A 26,914-nucleotide genomic window follows, 5' to 3' on the forward strand; every position below is an offset into this window, starting at 1 on the left:
TACTAAATCCCAGACGCCTGGGTGGAGCTGCTCGCTAGTAAACAGGAGAAAGCTGTGGAGGCAGAGTGCTGCAGAAGAGCATCATGAGTCCTCAGTCATATTTCCCCAGATACTTAAAGGTTAAAACAGCTCTGTTGTGATAAGTGCGGCGTCGTAAACATGTGCAGGGTTAATTGTTTTGATTTTAACAGTTCAAACAGGACACATGACTACATTGCGTGGGTTGCATCCTGGATGTGAGACAATATTAAAGAGAGAGAGAGAGAGAGAGAGAGAGAGAGAGAGAGAGAGAGAGGGGCTGGGGGTTTGGAAAGAGAAAACAAAGACCGCCGAAAATGAGGTTTACAATGGGATCTCTGGAGCCGCAGAATGCAGATAGCGGTACATTAGGTGAGAAGAATGATTATTAAGCTGATCAAAGGGAGCACGGCGCTGCTAATTGCCCCCGTAATGTTCTCAGCACTGTACTGCTGGATTAGACTTCTCTCTTCAGAGACGCTGCAGGGATGGGCACACCGGCACTCTCCACACACACACACACACACACACACACACACACACACATAGACACACACAGTATACTTGCTATGCAGCATCGACTGATCTGACTCTTCCTTGATCCTCCCTGTTGAGCCCAGTTCATCTGTGATGAGCTGCAGTGATAAGTGAGAGGCGTCTACCAGGAGCTGAACCAGTCAGATGGATGCAGAGCAGTCAAACCACACAGCTCATATCAGTTTGTATCTCCAATCAGATTCATACCTGAAGAACTACAGCATAGACTGTTATTAACACGACTGTAGCGTTGATGTTATCACCCATAGGCTTCTGAATATTTATTATTAATAAACACCTCTGATGAAGGCTACAGAGGCAAGGTAGCCGAAATTTGTCAGGTACAAGAAACTATTTTGCTATATTGGCCTTGTATAGAGAAACAGTGTAAAAAAGTATATGAACCTCTTCAAGACAATAAACATTGTCTGTTAATAAGACTAAACTAAAGACTAACTAAAGTCATTTTTCTGCAAAAATATTTAAAAAGTGCCACTTTTTCTGTTATATATTATTGAATATCATTGGACTGTTGGACAAGGAAGATCAAAGAAGTCAAAGAAGGTATAGATTCAATGATCAACATATCGATCAGTCAGAAAAATAATCCTAAATTGCATTCCTGACTCGATTTGGACTTTGACATTTTATCCCTTTTATGGAGCTACAATCTTATAACCAAATATGGGTGGATAAGCCCCGTCGTCTCCATTGACTTTGCATTGAATGATGGAGCCTCCATGTAAATTTCATCTAGCAAAAAACAGAAAAATTGTCAAAAGCTGCTGTGTGTTAGAATATATTCCAAACAGGGTAAAGAACCAGAACTAAGTCATTATAAAGTGCCGAACTGAAAAACCAGACGTGAGACATCAGCAACTACAATGAGGAAAACAGAATGAGCCTGAAACTCGTTAACTTTGAGACAACCATGGGCTGAAGCACTGACAAAATGTCTGTTTCTAGCAAAAACTATTACATTAAAACATATCATTTGATTTTTATTTCTTTTTAGCTCTCTGTGTCCACTTATATCCACTTTTGTCCTCTTAAAAGTTCAGTTTTTTGGGTTCATTTGATTTTAAAAACTTAGTTCTGGGTTCTAGGCAAACTGGGTTCTTTAACTTGTTCCACTTGTTGTATGTTTCTGTTCTTTAGCTAGCAGATGAAATTGTCTCCTTTTTTCAATCAAAGTCAATGGCGAGCGATGCTTTGTTATCGCATAACATGCCTCATTAAGACTTAAACTCCCAAAAGTTCTAATGTGTATGACAAGAGTGATATTTGGACTTTTTGATTGTAATCAAACATCTTAAGTAACTGGTCAAGTAATGAAGAGCACGTTTCTTTTAAGTAACCTGGTCTGTATTGTTCTCCTGTCGCTAGTGAAATGATTCAATAACGAATCGTTTGGTTGACACACCCCACCCTCCTCCTTGTGTCTTCATGAAATGCCAAGCTTGTCTTTCAAGACAGCAGTTTCACATAATACTCAAAGTCAAGGCTGCGCAGCACATAAATCTTGTACAATTGAGTCACTAAGACAGGTCAAATGTATAGGCCAATTTTATATTCAACATGTTGAATGTAACAGCGTTTTCATGGCTCACTGTTGGTTTGGACTCAATCCAAACCAACGAGTAAAGTCATTTATGCTTTAAGAGTTATTCAAAAAGATGGGTTTTTTTCCCGCAAATCTGGCATCACTACTGCAATGGGGGTTTGTCAAAAGAGATACAAAGGGGAGTTCTGACATTAACTGTCATGTATCCAGTGATGCTTTTAGCCACATTTGCAGCCATCTGTGAGCAAATCATTTAAAAGTTTTAGTCTGAGGAACAGCTCTTGTTTCCTTTATTTATTCATGTGATGATATATTGACTGTTTTTCTGTTACCTACATTTGTAATAGTATGACAGTGAGGAATGTTTGCTGTGTTGTACCTTTTCTTAAATCCTTTGGGGCATTATTAAGCTGTAGGGCATCACTGTAACTAAATCAAAATGTGACAGAAACCAGAGAGACGGATGCTTGCTGCACAAACAACAGTAAACAGAAGAAAATAGTAGCTGCAGGGATGTATTCCATTTAAGCTGGCAACGGGGACTGTCGTAGTGATTCCTGCGCCTTTAAACACCTTCAGGCTGAGATTCTGATTATGAATTCAGAGAGAAAACCAGTTCACCTCCTCGCCATTATTCAGAATCGCTGACCATCACATGTCAGTGTGGACCGTGGCCGAAACAAGAGTCAGACACTGAAACAGGAGTTTAAAATGACGGGCTGGAGGCTGAGTGGATATAGATTTGCCTTCACTCGCCCAGGTTCAATTTATAACTCTGTGTCACAGGAACGGTCGTAGGGCTGAAATACTGACCGTAACATTATGCACAGTCACATGATGTCTGTCTAGTTCGACTGTTTATCTCAGATAAAAGTTTCAGGGGATCGTCCTCCATGCTTCACTAAAAAAGATCTTTAACTTTGAATAATCCAACTTTTATTTCCAGCTTTGAAGGACTTTTTCAAGTGACAAATACATCAAAATAACTCCTTCATATTGTAGTTTCAGTAATTCACTTGTTCAGTCACAGACTGTGAGAATATAAGAGTCACGGTTCTGACGGACAGGCCGCTTTCATTATTGTTAACCCGACATTTCTTCAAATTTGCTGGACAGTACGGTACATTACTGCTGAGCTGTATGGGAGGAAGTCAAGTGTGGCGGTCACAGTATTGAGTCCTACCTGGCAGTAAGGCCATGGATTAAAGGAGGAATTTAGAGCGGCTGTGACAGACAGAATCACCTGAACTTCACCGGGGCCAAACCCAACAAAACTGTCTGCCAGTGGAAGGTAGAAAAGCCAGCATGAAAGTGAACGACAGTTTGCTGCTTCAAGAAAAATGTCTTTTAGTTTCTATCAAATATTTAAGGAGTGCTCTGGTCAATTTTGACACTTTGGGCTATTTTTCTCCCATAATATGTCTTCTTTCAGAATAGTTAGAACCTCTAACATTAACATATCTGTGTATATTTTACTATATTTTGTAGATTTCTCCTAAATTCACTAAAAGTTAGTGTTCTATTGTAGCGATTAGTACCGAGAACGTAGTCTAAACCTCATTAGAAAAACTGTACAATATTATGTGTTTAGATGTTCTATTTTTTTGTTGCTATGAATTACATTCAATATTTTGTCTTCAATTAAGAATGTAGGAAGTCTTTTAAGGACGTTTTCTCAAAACAAGTTTTTCCTCTTGCTCTGAGCCATAAATCTGAACTTCAGCTCCACCTACCAAACCAACTCGTTTGATTCCTAACTATAGTCTGAAGGTTTTTACAGAGGGGTTTGTCTATATATCATTCATACCATGATTTATAGAACATTTTGTTCCTAAAAACATGACGAAAATAGATTTTTTTTTTTATGTCTTTTGGCAGTATTTTCTGATTTATGAAATGGTAAAAGGTGATATCCCAGTTTCCTTTTGTAAAAATCTTTTAATCTAATATATCAACACAATAAAAATAATATCTTTGAAATTTGCTTCATCCAATATTCAGTTTCATGTCCTGGAAATATATGCAAAGGAGTACATATTTAATTAGTGCATGCCTCATTTGCATATCTGAAAACATAAACATTTTAGAAAACTTGTAATGCAATAAAATATTGTGTTAATGTAAAATAACAAATTGGGGAAGTTTCATGCTGATATTGAATTACTGAACTGGATTTTTTTCATAGAATGAATTTATAACCTTTAACCATTAACATTTTTAACAGTTTTTTATTTTATTTACAGTAGAATGGTATACATGGCTCATCGTAGCTGTTATACTGTAAAAATTCTTCTTCTGTAAAAATCAGTCTCTTCTGCTTTCCATTAAAACTTCCCTTAAAACCCTAATAAAACACTTGCTGAGAAGCTTTTATTGTGGACCCCATGAACCATTGCTTGTAGAAAACCTCAAGTGTAATTTAGAAAAAGATGTTGCTGTCAATCCAGAAAATGAATTTTTCTCTATAACACTGACTTTTTGAAGTTAGTTTCTGCTCAGCTTTACCCGAGCTGCCTTTCAGTCCCTCCGTGAGCTTCAGATCACTGATGAACTGGCTTTGTCAGTATGCTGCAGCTGTATATAATGGCTGTCAGGGGGGAAAAAACCCTCGTCACCCTTGTGATTAACACTGCGGCTCTGCTTCTGTGTTTGATTGACAGGCATCACCCAGGAGATGATCAACGAGACACGAGCGTCAACAGAAAGGAGGATGCTGGGAGACGTTCAGGAACTGCTGAGACAGGGAGAGGAGGTCAACCAACAGGACACTCAGGGAGCTACGCTGGTAACACTTTTCTCTCCCAATGTCAATTTAAAACAAGCTGACTTAGAGTTAATTCAACTTTATCATCACATTAACTATAAAAAATATAGCAGAAGCAAAATGTCTCCTTTCTCAGGACCAGAGTGTAAAGAACAGGGTTGCACATCTCTTTGTGATAAACAATTCGACTGGCATCTAGATATACAGGTTACGATTCGATTAATAAACGATATACTTGGATTTGATACGAATCGATACAGTGTAAGAAGGATACAATTTGATTTTTGATTCTACGGTTAATATTTGTTGTAGATATTTTAAAGTGTGTCAGTCACAAGTTTTATATTTTATTTGTCTTCTCGATCCATGACTCTACAACCGATTAACCTAGTAATTCATGGCTAATTTGTATCGCTACATGCATATATATGCAGCAGTATCTCTCACTTGTTCCACCGAATATCCGGGCGCATCGGTTTATCGTTCACAACCCTAGTAAAGAATGTCAAAAAATCTGACAAAACATCAAAGTTACAATCTGAAGGTCTTGATTCATTCAGAGTGGCGGCACCAGTGGCAATATGAGGTTATTGCAGGTGTTTTGGAAGTCTCAGGTGGTGTGAAGATACATCAACCTGTATCAAAGATCAATAGACGTGTTTCCATTCCATGAACTGGTTTAGAGCAAATAAACAAAGCTGTATTTACATACTTTCGTCAAAAGATCTGTCTAATCTAATCTGTCAGTAAACAGTAGAAGTAGAGAGTGCGTATTGACCGGCAGAGCGTAAACAGCTGATCAGTCATGTGGGTTAAATGTTCGATACGTCAGCGTTTCCATCTCCCATTAACTTTTTTTCCATAAAGACAAAACCACCTCAAGCGAGCGTAAAAACTTTTGTGTATTTTCAAAAGTTTTATCTAATTTTGGTGTTTCCATCGAGCTTTTCTCCTGCAAATCTTCAAGAAGTGCACATAAATTTGTTGATGGATACAGAGTGAAAAAATCAATACTTATCATCATCTATAAGATACTCCTTTATTTTGAAAATCCTGCTTTACACTTATTGGTTTAAATGTATTTCTCTTAAAATTTATGTCTTAAAAGAGCTCTGGAGTAAACTTGTCAAATCATGTTTGAGTTCCTTTTTGTGAGTTGATATAACTGTAAAAAATTGGTGATAAATTGAATCAAAATTGTATCATGGCAGACTTTGTGATATCAGCAAATATGTAATTGTTGTCCAAAGAATTAATATGATATTGTATTGTGATGACATCTGCTATTTACCGAGTTTATAGACACCAGGTTCATCTGTAGATTAATGCAGTTTATGAGCTCATTTGTGTTTCAACAGAAGCTGGCCAATATTTGAATATGAATGATATGGCAATAAGAAAGGACATGATGCTAGAGATGTTTAGGACGTATAATTTTGTAGGCCTCATTGATCATTACCTTGCAGCTGTAAAAAGAAATATTAGTGTAAACACTACAGAGCTATAAATAAGGCAAAGTAACTCCTTCGCAGCTGCCTCCAAGCCTGAGATTCTGTCAGGAGTTCAAGCTGTTTTCTGCAGAAACGCACAACTCTTATCAGATTATCAAACATCACAGCTCCGCTCTGAGAGGAAAAAGGGAAAGGGTGTGGGAAATCTTCACATCTTTTATTACAGATTCACCTTTTAATGATTATGCGCTCTGCAACAGTGGCTCATGAGGCTATAAAACCTTTAAAGCTAATCAAGCATTTTAGAGAGTCATTATAATCTTAAAGGCAAATCAGCTGTATGATTTCAAAATGCTCTGCGGCGGGTATAAAAGTGATCTGTTCGTGAGCACTGAATACACCTGCAGTCATAATTTAAAAGCCAAGTAACGGTAGATTAGGATAAACCTTTTAATAATAAATATGCATGCATGAAGGAAATGCATAATGAGAAGTGACTGAGGATCATAAGAGCAACATTTCTCAATATAAATACATAAAGTGGTGCAAGATCAGGTGCGGAAATTCTTAAAATTGAGACCTCTTTAAAAAAAAAAGAAAAACGATCCCCTATGAGCTTAATAACAGGGCTGCACAATTTGAAAAAATATCTAATTGTGATTATTTGAACTGATATTGCAATTAAGCTATGATTCACAATATTGAAGGGAATTATCATTTTTACATCATTAGTCTAATTTTCCTTAAAAAAATATTAAAATGATCATGTTCTGTTTTTATCTTTTTTAAATCTCTAGAATAGAATTTGTTAGTTCAGAATGATATGACACCTTTGACAGTGTCCGTGCGTCCTGCAATTGGATTATTGCACTAGTGCATTTTACAAATCAATACAATTTGTATTAATTGTGCGCCCCCACCTAATAAAAACATTTGCACTTGCAAAACAAAATGATGCATTAATGAGGAATTCAGTGAAACAAAATCTACTTTATACAGAATCACTCCTGAATGAACAAATATGGCAACAAAAATAGGTTATTTGATTGAAAATCAGGCTTCATGGTGGTGCAGTGGTTAGCACTTTTCGCCTCACAGCAAGAGGGTCACAGATTCAAATCCAGCTTGGGGCTCTTCTCCTTGTGTGGAGTTTGCATGTTCTCCCCGTGTCATCGTTCTCTCCGGCCCCTCCGGCTCCCTCCCACACTCCAAAGACATGCAGCTTAGGTTTAACTGGAGACTCTAAATTGCCCGTAGGAGTGAATGAGAGCGTGGATGGTTCTCTGGCGACCTGTCTAGGATGTACCCCTGAATTAAACAATCATAGAATGTGAAGACGTCTATAATTATGAGCACTTTTTATTTAATGCTTTATTTTTGAACATCGAAAACATCTCCGTAAACATGCCGGATTATTGCAAAGCTGCTAGTTTGCATCCGTAGTCCCAAAAAATAAAAAGAGATAAAAAAAATATAAAAGACAGCAAGTAAATAGGTAAAATACGAATAGGAGACAACACACACACATAACACAATACATACCAGACCCAGACATGATATAACAATGCAATAAAAAGTAATGTTCATGTAGTCTCAAGTTCAGTTAGTGGTCACACTTTTGATGTGATTTGAGACATTGTTTTAGTTTTCCTTTAAAAGAAGAGTATGTGGGACATTCCTTTATTGTGGACGGAAGACTGTTCCAAATGTCCCCACTTATTTTTACAGACTCTGTAATGCACTCATGTCTGGTGAAATAATTGATAAGATGAGAGATATCATTTTATTCTTAATGGTGGATATGCCTCCTGCAGTGTGCCCATATGATTTAATTAGTTTAGACAACTCAGTATCTTCTTCCATTATTCCACTGTGAACATCATCATATGCCAATTTAGCACACAGTGAGATAAAACAGTCCTAAGACACATCTGTGTGGTTTTTTCATGGACTGCATTGCAGCCGCTATCAGTTAAGACACAGCTGTTTAATTTATCTGCATGATTCAAGCCTCTGTACCACTGGACTGAAAGATGAATGGATGATGGTGTACTAATACTAAAGTGGTCACTAAATTTGTTTTTGATAAGAAGTTCAGTGAACTGAGAACATGAGACAACATGAGAAGTCAAGAAGGGCACAAGGTGGTCTGCGTATCATATCACATGCCTTAATGAAGTCTTTATTATGTATCAGAGATTTATCTACGCTGCTGGGAAACAATGTGACCGATCACTGGATGAAAATAGCCAGGGGACATTACATGGTAGTAGCCCAAAATAACCCTGTTAAGCTTTAAAGTCTAACCACAGATTGTGCGATTGAGCTGCTTGTCCCCTTGCTTTATGGGTCCTGTTAATCTTCATTCGAGCATGATGAAGCAAACTAGAGCATGCCTTATTAAAATCTCACAAAGAAGAGAGGAAGAGACCTGGAACTGGCAGGAAGTTATGTAAGGTTAATCTTTTGTTTTCCACTGGAATACATAGTCTGTCCTTGTTTTGATGCACAGGAACAATGATTTTCATCTGTTGTTGTGGCACATGGATTCATCTGTCTCTGAGAAGAGGAACAATTTGTTCAACAATTTATGAAGTTATCTCAGTTTTAACCCGCTGAACCTGCTGGCAAGTTTGGAAAAGCATGCTTTCTTGAAAAAAAAATCACCAAAATGACACCATTTAGCATGAACAGAAGCCGTAAAAGACAGGCATTAATGTTAGGTTTTCAACGCTCCAAAGGTCCCTGTACTGATCACGTGTGACGAACGATTCTGTCAGAAAAGTAACAAAATATCGATATCTAATAAGTTTAAATAGCTTTTATGTGTTACACTTGTAGTAATGGATGATAATGGTGTAATGGCCATAGGCCCATAGAACTCATTTTCATTCTAATATCTTAAAGTTTGGCGAGAAAAACCTGGCCTCTCACAGCTTGTTTTGTTTTGTGTTTTTGAGGTCCTGATAGTATCTGTGAGTATCCTCACAGTATCTTAACACCTCAGCCTGCTACTGCCTGGAAAACTTAAATTTTGAGTTAACTGTGGTAATTTTACATCAAAATATCACAAAAATATATGTATTAATTTGACAGCACTAATCCAAATCCCTTTGGATTAGAGACATGAAGATTTCATGTCTCTTTTAAAATCTTGCCAAAAATAAACCAATTGCAACAACCAAATACTGTTGAAAAAAAGTTGAAATTAAAAGGAAGCCTTTAATGACTCAGATGAGTCATTACACCTAAGACTGTCATTGCAGTTTGTGCATTGATTTAATCTATATTTAAAAAAAAAACAATTCTTCAAGGTTTTCACAGAAGAAAAAAGTTTAGTTTTATATACGCAAAGGCATTTTAAAGTGCTTTAAAAACTTCTTTTTTTTTTAAAGAAATTGAAAAATGATAGAAAATACAAATGAGTCAGCAGTTTCTGTGACTATTTGATGAACAATAACTTCCTAAGCCTGCATTAATATTGGACAGGATGGTGCATCTAGAACAGGTCTTCAGTCCCTCGCAGGACTAACACACATAGACAGAACAGAACACAATCACACCTTCTGGCAGTTTAAAATTTCCAGTTCATCTAACCGGCACGTCTTCAGGCTGTCAGCCAAAAACTCGATAAGACAGACAGAGTTTATCCCAGCATGCTTTGGGCAAGAGGCAGGGATCACGTCAGACAGGTTGTCAGTGATATTGCATGAGGAAACTAAAATGCTCGGAGGAAATCATTGCAAACACAAGGACATTTTACAGACATAATGAAAGTTTTCGTGGTGGATTTTTTGCGTTTGTCCATACTGAAATATCTCAAGTGTACATAAAGTATTTACACCTGATCCGAACAGCCACAGCCTGCTGTCTCACAGAGGGGAGGGATGTGATATTGTTTGAAAACCTGGATACAGACCTTCAAACAGTCTCTTCTTGAAGTGCAATGAAACCAGACAGATGCTTTAAAAATGTCCTCTGAAGCTGTGTTTCCATTAGGGGGAAGAGTGGCCACCAGGAAAGTCTCAGGCCACGCCCTCTCAAATGTCCGCCCACTCTGCATGTCTCCATTACAAAAAGTCCCCCAGAGGGAATTAGAGACTCCGGAGGTGACGTATGGTTTTCGATCAACACTAAATCGCTTAGCAACAGTTTCGACCATGATCACATATGCGAGACGCAACTGTGGCCGCCTTCAGATCGCTAAGTCAACACCTCCTGCAGCAGCAGCACATACACACTGTACTGCTACAGAGCTAACTGTTAGCTTATTAGCAATTTCCAGACTGGACGCAAAGGGGTTAACATCCCCTCTGGCTCTGTGACTGCAGCTGGGAGAGACTGCTGCAGGAGGACTGTGCTGCTTCGACTCGCTCTTACTCTTCTTAATGAGCCGCCAAGGCTCATTAAGAAGAGTAAGAACAAAGTCGCTAAGTTTGCAACACTGCTTCGCCGGCTTTTACAAATGGCGCGTGTTACTGTGGTGTCGAGAACTACGTCCTGCTTAGTGTTCTATCCAATCAGCAACCAGGCTTTTTTCAGGGGAGAAAAACTGCCCTGCTCTTCCACAGGGACAAAAAAAGCCCTGTCAAAAGACCTCTAGGGACGGCTCGTATTCAAATTAGGTGTGCTGTGTGTGAGTGTGTGTTTGTGTGTCTATGTGCGTGTGTGTGTGTGTGTGCATGTTTGTGTATGTGTACATACAGATGTGTATGTGGGGAAGGGGGGGGTGGGTTTTGTCATTTTTAATTTAACTTTTAATTCTTATTTTTTGTAAAGCACTTGTGTTGCATTTATATGCATGAAAAGTGCTATATATAAATAAAGTTTGATTGATTGAGGTGCGTTTCGGCGAGTGAGACCCGCCTCATTCTGGGTTTTGGGCTCTAATGGAAATACCCTTTTAGATAAACATAAACACATCAGAGTCTCAAAGATCAGACAGTCCTTGACCTTACTGGTGTCCCTGAATTCAACAATTGCTGTAGATACATTCACTGAAGGTTATAAACATTTTGAAACGTCACAGAGTAAAAGCTGCTTTTCAAGATACTTCAACACATTCAAAGTGCTGCTGTCTTTAACTAGTTTTTCGTTAGCAGTGTGCTCCTTTTCTGCTCACTTTTATTTCCATGAATTCATTTGTTTTTCCTCTAAGCCTTGGTTGCTAATGGCCATTAGTGCTCCTACTACTGCAGCAGCATTTGATGTATTTCAGTCAGTCTCAAGATTATATTCTTTAGAAGAAGCCCAGTGCATGTGTGTTGGCACCTTTGCCTGTTACAGTATTGTTACAATCTCTGCACAAAGATCAATAACACATCTTATGTTGTGTTCTTCTCTCTCTCTCTCTCTCTCTTCAGTAACACTCGATGCATTACTTCTCACTAGTCTTAGTTTGACTGGGGTTTAAGGTTATTGCTATAGCAACCAAATTACCCTGCAAGAGAAATCATCAGGCTTTGTGCCTAATAAGGATCAGAGGGAGGTTGGCATTGACGTTTATCAGGCAGATTCAGTGATTTGCAGCCTAGGAATAAAAAATGTCCATCGAAAACCTTAACAAAAAATCATTTTTTCATTCTCATTGTGAATGTTTTGATTAACCCCTAACCTAGAAATATCTAAACACCTAGAAGGTATCCTTGCATTCAAGAAACACTTTAAAGTTGAGCTTGTACCCTTTTGTTTTCCCTTAAAGTAACTTTAAGGTTAAAATCACCTTCGTCAGCATCACCTATGCACAGATTTTGTATCAGCCTCTACAGCTCCTAGTCAAACACACGATGTAGAGCTGAAACATTGGGTTGGTTAACAACTTGATTGCTCTAAAATTAATTGGCAGCAGTTTTTAATAATCAATTTTTCTGTTAGCTGCTACCAGACAGCTCTATAAATTCCAAAGATTCACAGTTTTCAGCCTCTCGAGTGTGAATATTTATTGGGTTTCTGTGTTTTCTATGAAAGTAAATTGAATGTCTTTTGGTTTTTAACTACTGAATAAGATGTCACCTGTAATAATTACCTGTAATGGTCATGTCACTATTTACTGAATTATCCACCCCAACATATTTGGTATTTTTCTTGACTAGCATTTAAAGTATAGAACTACGGGTTTTGAACTATTTCTGTCTGTATAACCACTGAAAAAAGTGCCAGTTCCCTGTTCCATCAGTTGCATGACATGATCATTGCATGTGTCAAGATAGAGCGATATTTATACACAAGTCTTGTAGGGGTAGCCCCGACTTCCAACCTCAAAGTCCAATAATCACAGAAGTGGAAAATATGATTATGAAACATCGGGTCATTTCAATCTGGCCATATGCTGAATGTCTGATTCTACATATAAATGCTTGGTTAGGGCAATAAAACACAATATATGCTCTATTTTGGTTTATTGGAATAAGAGCACTCATGTGGACAAAAATCTGAATTATTTCAGTCCTGTGAATGCTCGCTCAATTCAGGCGTTCACTGACTAGAGTTAATATCCTTCCTGATATAACAGATATGATATAATAAAAAGGTGTGCAGTGAGTCTCTCTTCTCAGCTGCTGGTATAATTGTTTTCACATACAAGTGAGTTTTCGGCCTGGGTCGTGTCAGGCCAGCAGGATCAGTTTTTATCTCTGGCTGTTAATGCCATTCAGTTTACAAACAGAAGAGCTGTTCCAGCTGGACTCAGCAGCACATCAGCTTCAAATGATGGCAGAGCCTTTTTAAATCTAATCTGAAAATAACCCACATCCCCAAACTTGGATAGCTTGGATTTTTTCAGGTGAAATGTGATTCCCCGTTTGATCAGCATTTTTGAGTTGGTAATTAAAGATTCTTTAAAATCTAAATTGTGGCTTTAGGGTTAAAACCCACGCTGGATTTTATGCACAGAGTATATCTATAGCAAATCCTGTGCAATGGAAGGATCTAATCATTGTTCCTCCTCTGCCCTTGCAGCTCCACATCGCAGCAGCAAGCGGCTACTCTCAGGCTGCAGAGCTGCTGCTGGAGGGGGGAGCTCGCATGGACCTGAGAGACTCAGATGGATGGCAGCCTCTACACGCTGCGGCGTGCTGGGGTCAGGTAAGGTAAACACAACAGGAAGGAGGAAAACAGATAAGCACACACAAAGGTTCTTTGAAATCATTCATGCTAATTTTATGCTACTGTTGTTTCAGATGCATGTGGCAGAGCTGTTGGTGTCTCATGGAGCCAGTCTCAATGCCAAGACCTTTCTAGATGAGACCCCCATCGGTATATTTACACCTCAAGGCTCTTATCAATACACCTGGCGGGGGGTTATGAAAACAAATGTCTTATCTCTGCAGGGTCTCATTTACAGATTGTTCAGTCGATGCACATCATCATCAGTTTCAATGCAGATTTAAATCTTGTTAAGACAAATCTAAACCTTTTTTCTGGAGCCTTTTTGGCTCTCTTGATGGTTGGTAAATTGTAAAATTGTAAAGTTTTATAACTTAAGTATGTCGATGAGAGATTTAGTAGCATCACTACTAATAATAAACTTAAACACATCCAGTATAAGCCTGCTTTTATTTATTTGTATTTATAAGTGACTAGCAAAGCAAAAGAAACACATTTTAATTTGACACTTCCTGTCCTTCATCTCTCTTACTTTCAGATCTGTGTGAGGATGAGGAGTTCAGAGCCATCCTGCTGGACCTGAAACACAAACACGACATTATCATGAAGTCACAGCTCAAACACAAGACGTCACTGTGCAGGCGAACGTCCAGTGCAGGCAGCCGTGGGTAAGTGCTGACATCTGCTGGCGACACTGCTGCTACTCCAAATTATATTAAACATTGTTTATTTACTTTTCTTCCCAGACGGGAATGATCAGCGGATAAGAAAAAAACAATCTGTGCACTGTACTTATACAGATTTTTTACTGAATTCTGCCTTCTGTGTTTTTTTTTAGTAAATGCTTTATGTGCATGTTCTAAACTCCTAAGCCTCCTTTAATCTTCAAATATAAAAAAAATTAAGCTGTATAAGCAATTCCACACAGTATAATCCAGAAATCAGTATTGTATGAATGGTATTTGTTACATTCCTACTTGCACAATCTCACTGGAACCCCCTGTGACCCGTGTCTACAGGAAAGTGGTGCGGCGAGCCAGCCTGTCAGACAGACACAACTTGTGCCGTAAAGAGTATGAGACGGAGGCCATCGTGTGGAGGGGAGGGAGAGAGGAGGAGGATGAGAAGGAGAAGGAGTCTGACCAGGAGAACCAGGTGGTTCATGTGAGTCTTCACATTATTCCTCTTTCTACAACACATTGTACAGTTAGAAGAGGAACTCTCAAATGCCAATTTTCAGTTATTTCGCTCAGTTGTGTTGTTCGGTGGTGTACGTTTTAACTTCTGGCTCTCAACTTGGCAGTGACATACGACCTCAAATTACATATATATATTTTTAGCACATCCGGCAGAGCAGTAATCTAATGATCTCTCCCACACATCAGGAGTCTAAATGTCAGATTTGAGTGTAGGTGTGTTTGAGTTATGAAGGTTTCTTTCAAAACTCTCTTGATGATCAAACAGTCACACAGGAAGTAACCCACAATGGAAAAAAATGCAATACAATCCTCCACCAACAGCCAAAGACTCTTTAGATAAGAATGCAACACAGTATTTGAGTGCTACAGTTTCTTTTTCTCGACTAAGAGATACATCTGTCTTCCTCTAATTATAATCTTAACTGTAAGCACTATGATGCTCCATAAACTTCAAGGCTGACCTTTTGTAACTGCATATTCGGTTTCACAGGGACTTAAAGAGAAACTTAGAAATGATAATCTGAAAGAGAAGTACACTGAAGCAGAAAAACCACCATTCAGCCTTTTGTCACAAAGGAACCCCTGGTTGAGCAACAACAATTTCTAAAGGCAGACTTTCACTTTACAGCACCTAATGAATTGGCTTTACATCTCATTTTATTTGAGCTTTAGCACCAGATCAAAGACATCTGATCTCCCTCGCAGAGTCGGGGCTGCATGTATTTAATCATGTAAAGAGAAGCCTTACAGAGGGATTAAAGTAATCTTTATTGATGTCCCGCAGGTCAAGCCAGTCGTAGCTGTGGAGCTGCCAGACAAGCCCAAGCTACCCACCATCCTCAAAGACGGCAGCGGCAAACAGAACGGCCTCATCGCCACGACGACGTCCATGCCGCCGCAGTCGCCCTCCAACGGCAGCGCGCCGTCATGCGACAAAGCCGCAGTCGTCTCCACCCAGCCGGCTCAGGAGGACGCCTGGCCGAGAGAGCGCGCCCAGACGCTTTCTGAGCTCAAGAAACAGAGGGCGGCCGCCAAGTTGTTGAATCACCCTTTGTTCAACGGTCATCTAGGTAACGGCTCCACAGACTCCTTCACTGATGCCAAAAACAACTCCGAGGACCCCCGCATGCCGCTGGTCTCCTCCAACGGCAACGCGGTTTTCTACACGCCAGCCAGCGGCGACCCGCCTCTTCTCAAACTGAAACAACCAATGGAGGAAGAGCAGCCGAAGGTGCGAACTTGCTGCTGCATCTCATAGCACCCTGGCTCAACAGGAAGTGTTTGCACAGAGAGGTGAAGAAGGCGCTGTAGGAGGAGAGGAAGGAAGGAAGGAAAGGAGTGTTCCTGTCTTTTAACATCCTTTTCCTCCCCTCCTTTAAGCTTCTCCCAAAGGAGACGGCAGGCCTGAAGAAGGTTTAGAAACTTGTACCTCCCCGCCATGTGACTCCTGCTACACCAGGAGACACCTTTTCCCCAAATGCAGGCATGTTTCACCCGTATCAGAGGACAGCAAAGGAACCGAGCAGTGCCCCTTTTTTCCCTCCAGGTGTCACTTGGATTAAAATTCCTTCTCATTAATTGAGTCTCTCTACAAGACAAGTAGATAGAAAAGTCCTGGCCCTTTGCACCTTTAAGAATCAAAGTGTGACCGGGTAAACTATTCATCGAGAAAGGGTCAAGAAGTTTGAGTCAGAAATGTGGAAAAGACCCCAAGGTACAAGGTGCATGTTCTTCTTTCAGAGATGAAGATGGAATACAGTTTTCTACCTAACATACAGATGGTTTTTGTCTGATTAAACAACATTTTCTGCAGGACTAAACTCACATTGTTCTGCTTTTCTGTCATGTTCCTGTTTAACTGTGCAGGAAGGCCACCACAGAATGGTTCGGATGTGTCGCATTACATCATGTTTTACTACAACATATCAGAAACAGTGAAACGTAGCAAAAAGAGATCGGTGACGTCTCTTTTGAGGTATCCTGTCGGGCTAAAATGCTGCCTGCATAAGAAAAGGGAAGGAATGCCATATAACAGTGTTATAATATTCAGGAAGCGTACTTCTACAGGAAAGAGTATAGTTCTGCACTAGGGTTTGAAACTGTCACTATTATTCTGTCAACTATACTTCACCTCACCGTCCTCTCATGTCACACCTGAACTGACAGGTCATGCTCTGTTTTATGCATAACCCACTGTGCTCTCTCGTTTAGATAATTTAAGCAAACATGGTTGAAAATTACTGTACATTTCCTTATTTATAAAATTAATGTAATGTGTAAAAAAAAGAAGTATATTATGGTTGCTAAAGTTGAGTGTATTTATTATTTGGTTGGTGTGTGGAGAGAGTGATTGCAATATGAGATGAGCTGGGGAGTTTTTCAGCAAAGCACCTTCTGACATGAAAAATCAAACGTTCAACGGATCGAGTGAATTAAGGGTTTCTGTCTGCTTTATGTACATGCTGTCCCGCACCAACAAGCCATCCTATTGGGATGGGTTTGTGTCACTACAAATAACAGTGTTATTTGTTTATGTTTTGGTTTGATTATTTTTTTCTGGTGGCCATTGTGTGGCTTTGTCTTCTCTCCCAGTCACTGTATTTGTTTCATTAACAAATTGTAACTGTTATGTAATGAATTATTGTAAGTATAGTATGAGTTTTTTTAGTATGAGTTTTATGGAGTTGTCTTCTTGCCTCAACATTAATCCACTCATGGATTTGGTATTTAGCGAGCACACAAAATTATGTCAGGTGTGCTTGTATGCATCATGGATTTAACATAAAATATAAGTACTAGAAGTAGCTTCTCTGCTTAATTAAAGGAATAGTTTGACATTTGGGAAATCTGCTTTCTTGCCAGAGTTTAGATGAGACTTTCAACACGGACTCTCTTTGGACCTGATACTTTGCTTAGTACGGCACATAACCTGTCTTAAAACTCTATTTGTTTGTTATTTGTGCAGTTTAAATAAACAAGATGTATGGTTTTAAAGGGATAATTTAAATGTTTTGAAGTGGGGTTGGATGAGGTACTTATCCATAGTCAGTATATTAACTACAGTAGATGGTGGTCAGTCATAGTATACCTCAGTCACCCTCAGTTAGGATAAGCAGATCCTACTGGCAAACTAAGCAATGCACTGCTGTGGATCGGGAAGCAGCAAAACATTTTTGACGCCAAGAAAAAAAAAATCTCTTTAGGTGTATGCTATATTTGGATTTTCCGTGTTCTGTGTTATCTTGCCATCAGACAGGAGAGAATAGACAATAGCTTCAGTTCTTCATCAGAAAGGGCTAAGACACCACACTCCTTTGACAAAACCAGTAATTGTACCTTGCAGAACAGGAGTTGCTGGTCTTGCACTGCCTCTATTGGTTAGCTTGTTTGCGTTATTGCATGACTTTGCTATTTTATAATTAGTCCAGTTTCACCAAAGCCACACAAACAAACAAACAAACCAATCAGAGGCAGTGGAAGAGCAGCAACTCAAATGTTCTGCAAAGTAGAATAACTGTTTTTTTCCAATAGGTCTGGTGGCTCAGATGCCTGTCAGAAAGGACTGTCTGAGAGAAAGGTGAAGTGGTAAAAATGAAAGAAAGCATATGAAACCAGTCCACAGCATTACTTTGCTTAGCTCCATGTCAGTACACCTGCCAGCTTCATCAAACCACCATCTACTGTAGTTAATACACTGACTATGGATGACCACCTCATACAACCCCACTTCAATAAATACTAACTATCCCTTTCATAGACCTTCTTTAATGGAAAATATTTTCAAATCAAATCAAACTTTATTTATATCGCGCTTTTCATACATAAAAATGCAACACAAAGAGCTTTACAAAAAATAAGAATAAAAACAGACATTAAAAATGACCTCCCCCACATACACATCTGTAAGTATACATACACAAACATGCACACAAATGCATTTAGTCATGCACGCACACACACTCAGACTCACACACAGCACATATTGATTTGACTTATCATAGCAGGAAAAGCACAGGTAGAACTATTAACATTAACAGTGTTAGTGTACCAGGAAGCCTCTCCAGTAAGCCAGCATGTAGAATAGCAAACCTTGAACCTAAATATGGCCTCATTAATATAATTAATTACATTTGTGCTTTTCCTGTGTTGACATACAATTTCTGCTGTAAAAAGTGAGCTTTAAAGGTACTGGTAGGCAGGTGTTTTTTAAGCCAGGATAGCTTTTTCCCCTATTCCCACTTTTTGTGCTCGGTTAAACTAACCGGAAAGTGGCTCCAGCTTCATATTTAACAGATATGAGAGCATTATCAATCTCCTCATTCAACTCTCAGCAAGAAAGCAAATTCCCCAAGATAAACTGCAGTTGAACTGCTGCTTACAGCTCCTCTAATCTCCTTGTGAGTGCCAAAGAGTCTTCCGTGGTTTAAAAAACAAACCATGAGGATATTAAAAAAACTTTGGAGGGGAAGACTTTCTTTGCCGTTAGAGATTTCTTTGTTTCTGATGTCCAACCCTTTTAACATGTGATTACCCACAATGCCACTACCACCACATCAACTGTACAGTGTCAAATATTTGTACAGATGCATTTGTAAATATGTTTGTATTAGTATCTCCTAATCTGTTCCCATGAACTGCATTTACATGTCTGTGCTGTTACTGTCGAGGAGCATATAGGAAAATACAATTACCCACATTGTTAACAGTGTTAGCAGACATTTGGTTGTTGAGTGGGAAACTGTGAGTCTATGTAGACCCCCTTAGTAGTTCAGCAGTCTAAAATCTATCTGGTGACCACAGTCTGCGGTCGATTTTTTTTTCTGTGCATTTTTCTGCAGCCGTCAGTTTATTTTAAAGTTCTGTTCTCATAGGAAGCAGCGTTTTCAGCTCATTTTGAGGAAGTACGAATAAGTCAAAGAGATTGCTAAATCCCCTATTTTTGGTTTTCTCCTTTTTCCTTTTAAGACCTGTACGAGGCAGTGACATCATCTTGTTATGAGTCATCTGAAATTCACTGGAGTAACTCCAGTTCACGTTAACCCTAGCTGCTGCAATCAATTCACTTTAAATGTCAGTTCTGCTTCCTAATTAATGAAATCCAAATCACATTTAATTGTAATTTTGAACTATGACCTGGTCAGTATTAGCCAGAAAGGGACGGTCGGCTGTTAAAAAGTACCCTGTGTTCTCATGGTATATATAGATCAAAGCTTGTGTGAGCCTTGTTGTCTATACAGTAAGATTATAAAGACGAAAAACTACTGATTTTGTAATTACTGGAATATATTGATGGTTGCATTAACATTTTGAATAAATTGTATATTTTGAGAATTTTATTTGGTCTCCTGAATTCATGAAGCTCTTTAATTGTTGTCAGGTACAATGGATCTCTCACTATTATAATACAACCTGGTTCCAAAGAAGTTTGGACTCTGGAAAACATTATTAAACATATTGCATCAAATTTAATGTACATTTACAAAATACAAGTTTATCAGTTTAAACAAATATTTTGTCTTTGCATGTCATTCTATTGAATGTTGATTTTTTATTTTATTTTTAATTGGAAATCATTGCATTCTGTTTTTAGTTTAAATATTAAATGTGGTGCCGTGGTGGACTCACAGAAAGAGGGTGGTTCTTTATTTACATTGTCCAAATACTATACTATCGGCATAATATGATATTTTTATCACATTTATAGCAGCATACTATACAATGATATTTTTTTCTGAATTTTGGATGACGTAGTACACTATTACTTTGTGAAATTTGGACAGCATTTTATACTGTGACTTTTGTATGAAATGAGCTGAAGCTCAGATGTAAAAGACTTATTCTATGACTTTTTACATCATTTTGATCAACATACTATATATTATGACATTTTATTTTATTTTTTGGATGATATACTAAACTGACTTTTTTAGTGAAATTTGGACATCAAACTTGTTACGAATTTCTGAAATTTGGCCATCATACTATACTATTCATTTTTTAATGAAATTTAGACAACATACTATACTATAGCTTTTTACATGAAAATTGGACGTCACACTATACTATTACTATTATTTTTTTGTTAAATTTGGATGACATACTATACTATGACTTTTTTTGTTAAATTTGGATGACATACTATACTATGAGGTTTTTTTTTATTTTTTAACTTTTTGGACAACATACTATACTATAACTTTCTTGGTTAAATTTGGATGCCATACTTTACTATGACTTTTTTTTTTTTTTTACTTTTGGATGACATACTATATTATAACTTGTTCTCATGAAATTTGGACACCATACTATAACTTTTTTTTTAATGAAATTTAGCTATCGTATTACTTATTTTCATGAAATAATACTAGACTATGACTTTTTTTCGTGAAATTTGGATGACACACTTTACTATATTGTTTTTAACTTTTTGGATGACATAATGTACTATGACTTTTTTTCATGAAATTTGGACGTCATGCTACACCGACTTTTTTCTTCTTTTTGGACGACATACTATATTATGACTTTTTTTAATGACATTTGGACATCATACTATATTTTGACTTTTTTGGTGAAGTCTGAATGACTATACTATGACTTATTTTCGTGATATCTGGAAAACATACCATACTATGACTTTTTTTTACTTTTTGGATGACATATTATACTATAACTTTTTTTTAATGAAATTTGGACATCATATTATATTATGACTTTTTTGTGAAATTTAGACAACATACTTTACTATTACTTTTTTATTTTTATTTGGATGTCACACTTCACCATAACTTTTTTTGTTAAATTTGGACAACATACTATTCTATCAGTTTTTTTAAAATTACATTTTGAAACTTGCCTGTAGTTGTGAATGTGAGCATGAATGTTTTTCTGTCTCTATGTATCAACTACAAACTAAGTCTTTTGCTGGTGCTCATCTTTTATTATAAGCACAATTATTTATTTGAAAACTGTATTCAGACACTGTATTTTGCTGACGTCAGATGAATATACTATGTGCAGCTCACGTTTGCATGCTGTATGAAGGTTACTAACAACTCATCTCACCCTGACATTTCTGCTTTTCTGCCCTACTTCTACAGCTCGTCTCCGTTCTGAAACAGGCAGAGGCTGGACCGTCCTTCACCACACAGCTGTCAGGGTCTTGGCCCAGCATCAACTGCTTCCTTCAAAGATGTCCTGTGTTCTCTCTCTCTCTTTCCCTTTCTGAACTTCCTCTCATTCCCTGGCTGTGGGGTCAGCAGGGTCAATATTTGTACAGGCTGTACCCAGCAGTCATTTTTCAGACAGTTGGGTTAAAGAGACAATGAAAGAAGACAGTTTAGAAAAAAATGAAAGTATATTTTATGCTTTCTAAAAGTTCACTGTGAGCCAAATTGTGGGGTAATTTTTAAACCTTTTTCCCTACATTTTCCTCAACATTCAGACTCTCCTTAGTGACCGTTGAGGTGAAAAAAAGAGCCATTGACTAACTTAGAATAGAATAGAACAGGTCTTTATTTGTCATTGTCACATGTACAACGAAATTCAAAGTGCTCTCCAGTAAGTGCAACATTTAAGAGTCTATAAAAATATAAATATAAAAAGAAAAATATGTACAATTCAAAATACCCAGTTTAGACAAACACATAAACACACCCAGACATACATGCATGCACAGTATGCATAACATAGTTGCTTCATCACTGTGCTTTTAATGGTGATGCTTATCAGTATTTACATTATATTAGGCTATTATAGAACGTGTAGGCTCAGGGATATACAAACATCAACTAATTTGTCAAACATCTACATCAGGTTAAAGTCCCTGTGGAAATGTTAGAAGCAATGCTAATCTACAGCTCCCTCAGTATGTCTAAGGCATATAGACAGAGACGAGGACAATGGTGCTGAAAGCACATGATCCAGGCTGCATTAACCTCCTCTGCGTGGCCTGGCTTTTGCTATTGTGCTTGAGCTACACTGAGTCCGGGCCAGCTGGCTCCGGTCCCAGTCCTTCAGTCCTCTTCACTGAAGGGCGAGGTGGATCAGTGCCAGAGAGAGCATACAGACGCATACTGACCACTCTGCTGGACACATAAATGGAGGGATGATGATGGATGGCTCAGAGGAGCAGTCAGAGGAGTGTGGAGGATAAAGTAGGAAAATTAACCGGAGCCAGGAGTTGTTGAGACAATCCACGATGGAGGGACGGGTGAAAAGGAGGGACATTTGCATTGATTGAAATTAAGAGCGCATGCAAATGAAGGGTGGATGGCCTGAAAGTGGGCCTGCGCTGGGAGGAGGCCACAACTATTGACACTCCTGCCAGCTTTTTAGAAGACGGATAGAAGAGCTGCATAAAAGGAACAGATGGATGGATGGAGGGATGGCTCAGTGGGTCAGAACTTTTGCCTGGTTCCCAGGATCCGTAGGACTTAACAGGGATTCAGTGTCCTATTTGACCTGAATTTAAGATGTTGAAGTAGAGTGAGTCGATGTTTGTCTGTCTGCCTCTGATAAAAGCCTATCGACTGAGGGATTTATACTCAGATCGAAGTCATTTACTCACTCTCCGACATGAGGCACTGTGTCAGTTCACAGCTTCTGACAGTAATGCTGAGTGATATAGCCGAAATCATTATCACAATAATAATTATTTAAAGTTACACTGGTGGCGTGGCTCCAGAGAGAACAGTGACATATTTCTGTTGTGCTGGACTGACTTGACAACAACTATTAGATGGATGGCCATGATATTCTGCAGAGAGATTTATGTTACCTCAAGATGAGGATGAGCTGGCGCCATCATCAGGTCAAATTTCTAATTTGTTCAGTACTTTAGTTGTGCTCAAACAACCCTGGAAATCCATTAGGTATTGATCTGATGATGATTTAGCCTCTGAGATAAGAGATGACGCCTACGACCACATTAGCCGTGTTTCCATTAAAGTCGGAGCTAATTTGAAAGCAAAATTTTGAAATGTCGCTTTAAAGAAAATGCAAAATAAGGATGTTTCCATCAACTGGTTTAGAGTGAATAAACAAAGCTGCATGAACGTACTTTGGTCAGAAGATGGCAGTGTGATGTAGGATAATACGTTGCTTATCGGACAATTTGGCCTCCCACGAGAAAAAATGGAGAGAAGTCTACAGGAGTTGGATTTGATTGAGCAACTTATAATTGTATAAATTATGTCAGCTCGTCTTGACTGGCAAAACAGAAACAGCTGATGAGTCATGTGGGTAAAATGCTCGCTACATCAGAACTTAATTGGAAAAGCAACTTTCCATCTCCTGCCTTAACTATTTTTTGAAAAAGACAAAAACCACCTCAAGTGAAGGTAAAAGACTCGCAACCAAGCAACCAAAACCCGTTAAAAACTGTGATTGGTCAATACTAAACAGACTACAAACAGGAAACAGAGCACTTTTTTTGCCACAGATTTGGCATTTAAATGCAGATATCTGCAGTTTGTGGAGAATAATGGTCATATAATACACATTTCTAACAAAGGCACTGTACACACACAAAAGAATTAGATAAGTTTCTAAAGAAATCCAACAGAAAGATTCATTACACACCCATTAACTCTGACAAAAAATATTTCTTTGGAATATTGCTGTCACTTTTTTCCACTTAATCATCTCTGACTGTACCGTCTGCAGCTGCTGTCACTGTTAAGGAATTTGGGTGAATTACACAACCTAATTTACACACCTACAGTATTTAAGCCTCTAAACAACTGTTAACTAAAAAATGTTAACTAAAGAACAAAATGTTTTGGGCCACGTAGAGTTAAACTTGTTTCAATAAACCATATTAACTGGTTTTCTGTGTGTGTATGTGTGTGTGTGTGTGTGTGTGTGTGTGTGTCACTTCTGTGTGAGCTGCAACACTTCCTTCCATCAATGGCAAATGTCCACCTATCTAGTGTCACAAATAATATTCACCATGTGCACTTAAACACCGATGGGAATAATTTATAGCTATTTATTGTAATAATAAAACACAGAATCTAAATGATTTTGAGTTGGGGGAAGGGCAGGCAAATGATGCCTTGGCTTCAGTTATCTTGATTGGGAACCAGTAATCATTGTTTTAACAGTATTTCAGTATTCATTTCTGTTTGTAACGACAGTAGACAATAAATAAACTGACTTAATCGCCATTTAAACAATGGTGTTGCTATAGAACCTTGACATCTGAAAATAAAACACTTTTCAACCTAATTTAGCCCAGTTTGACCTCAATCTTCTGACCTAAAAAAAATATATAGTCCAAGAACCACGCCAACAGAATATGGGAGATGAACTCAGGCAAGTCTCATCTGAACCCTTACTAAATAATTCAGGGGAATATTACTGTCATCATTTAGATTTCATCATCTCTGACAGCTGTCATCACATATAAGGAACTTGGGTGAATGTCTTCCCCTTCCTTGTAGCACTACATCTGACTGACTGTCTCATACAGTACAGGCCAAAAGTTTGGACACACCGTCTCATTCAATGCATGTCCTTTATTTTCATGACTATTTACATTGTAGATTCATCAAAACTATGAATGAACACATGTGGAATTATGTACTTAACAAAAAAGTGTGAAATAACTGAAAACATGTCTTATATTCTAGTAAGCAAAGGGTGGTTACTTTGAGGAATCTAAAATACAAGACATGTTTTCAGTTATTTCACACTTTTTTGTGAAGTACATAATTCCATATGTGTTCATTCATAGTTTTGATGCCTTCAGTGAGAATCTACAATGTAAATAGTCATGAAAATAAAGAAAACACATTGAATGAGAAGGTGTGTGTCCAAACTTTTGGCCTGTACTATATGTTAATGTCTCTTTTTAACATTTACACTCAGTGATAAACGCCCTAGTGGCAAATTCAGGTTTCATTCAGTAACGGATAAAATATTTTCCCCGGACACAAATATCAAGAGGTGTTTAAAAATAAATAGCGATTCTAAAGCAGCTCACATGTTGATCTTGTGGCTTTACTGAGTAAAGGTCAGAGGCTCTGTGTGTTTCTTTACCAACTGTGGGCCGGTTTTTCGTGGCTTCCTGCCAAACATCCCACCCTTCTCTTTATCTCACCTCCTACTCACTCTCAATGCTTTCTCTCTGCCTGTTACTTTCTCTGTGTCAATGCATTTGTAACTAATGTGTGTTTAAGTAAAGGCTGTAAATGTCACAGTAAATTATCGCTCTCTCACATCTGAAAGCAGGTCACATGCAACCACGACCACAGATGTGAAACACTGATAAATTTATGGAATTATGCTGGACTTTTTTTTCCCACTGAGAGTTAGATTTTGATCTTGTGTTTTCCCACAACTTCCTTTTAAGGTTGGGCTTTTGTTAGCACTTCTGTCTGGTTTTTGCACAGACATACAAATTTACATGAGAAACACAAAGAGAAAGGTACGCTATGAAAGTGCTGTACAATTTTGCGGTACAACACTGCACTACTAATACTTTATACTTTATACTTCTGCTTACCATATTTTAAAAAGGGAACTATAACAGTTTTACTCCACTAAATTCATTTGATAGCTCGAGTTACTTTGAAGATCAAGACATTCAAAACAGAGGATGATCTTAGAAATGATGATGCATTTTTATAGATTCAACTACTCAACAGTTCACAACAGTTGAACATTAGCATGCTGCAGTGATACCTCAGTAATCGGCACATAATAAAATATAACACTGAAAGCTTATTCTGTAGTCTGAGTACTTTTACTTACTTTCTGTACATTTGGCACACATTTATGTTTGCACTTCTTTCAAATGAAATTATGACAGATACGGATATTAACTTGTGATTTTTTTTTGAAGGTTTGTGAACTTGAAGGATGTTGTTGTTGTTGCTGTTTTTATTGTGTGTTCTATCTAAGTAAAATATCTTTATACTTTTGTAATTAAAAGGTAAAAACAGCAATTTTTTCATGTTATAAAGTAATTATAATCTAACTTCTTGTTGTGTGGTTAGACATGGAAAGCTATTAAACAGGGTGCTGACTGCTGCATGTTTTAATAAAATCTAATTGGATAAAATAAGTTAATGAATAAAGTAATAGCTTCCACTGTGGATCTGAAATCAAATCAACTCTTAACTTTACTCCTACAGTAATGCCGTAGCTTAAATCCATCCAATTATGTAACCGTCTTGCATAAAGAGAAAAGCTGTTGTTGTTATACAGTAAATCCTTTTTTTTGTATTAGTGTTTTCACACTGTAGTGTTAATTTTCTCAACAGAGATCCTA

At 38.0% G+C, this 26,914-nt stretch overlaps 1 protein-coding gene across 1 annotated transcript in view; it reads left to right on the forward strand.

The window, feature by feature from the left end:
* The window catches only part of ppp1r16b (protein phosphatase 1, regulatory subunit 16B), a 124,063-nt gene extending 106,600 nt beyond the window's left edge, over positions 1-17,463 (forward strand). Inside the window, exons 6-11 of the mRNA XM_059329733.1 lie at positions 4,780-4,904; positions 13,292-13,417; positions 13,513-13,588; positions 13,977-14,106; positions 14,458-14,602; positions 15,422-17,463. Coding sequence (XP_059185716.1) covers positions 4,780-4,904; positions 13,292-13,417; positions 13,513-13,588; positions 13,977-14,106; positions 14,458-14,602; positions 15,422-15,895 — 1,076 coding nt within the window. The 3' untranslated portion in view covers positions 15,896-17,463. The remainder of the gene's footprint in view (positions 1-4,779; positions 4,905-13,291; positions 13,418-13,512; positions 13,589-13,976; positions 14,107-14,457; positions 14,603-15,421) is intronic.
* The last annotated feature ends 9,451 nt before the right edge of the window (positions 17,464-26,914 follow it).

Source organism: Centropristis striata, chromosome 3, assembly GCF_030273125.1.
Source record: "Centropristis striata isolate RG_2023a ecotype Rhode Island chromosome 3, C.striata_1.0, whole genome shotgun sequence".
NCBI classification, from domain to species: domain Eukaryota; kingdom Metazoa; phylum Chordata; class Actinopteri; order Perciformes; family Serranidae; genus Centropristis; species Centropristis striata.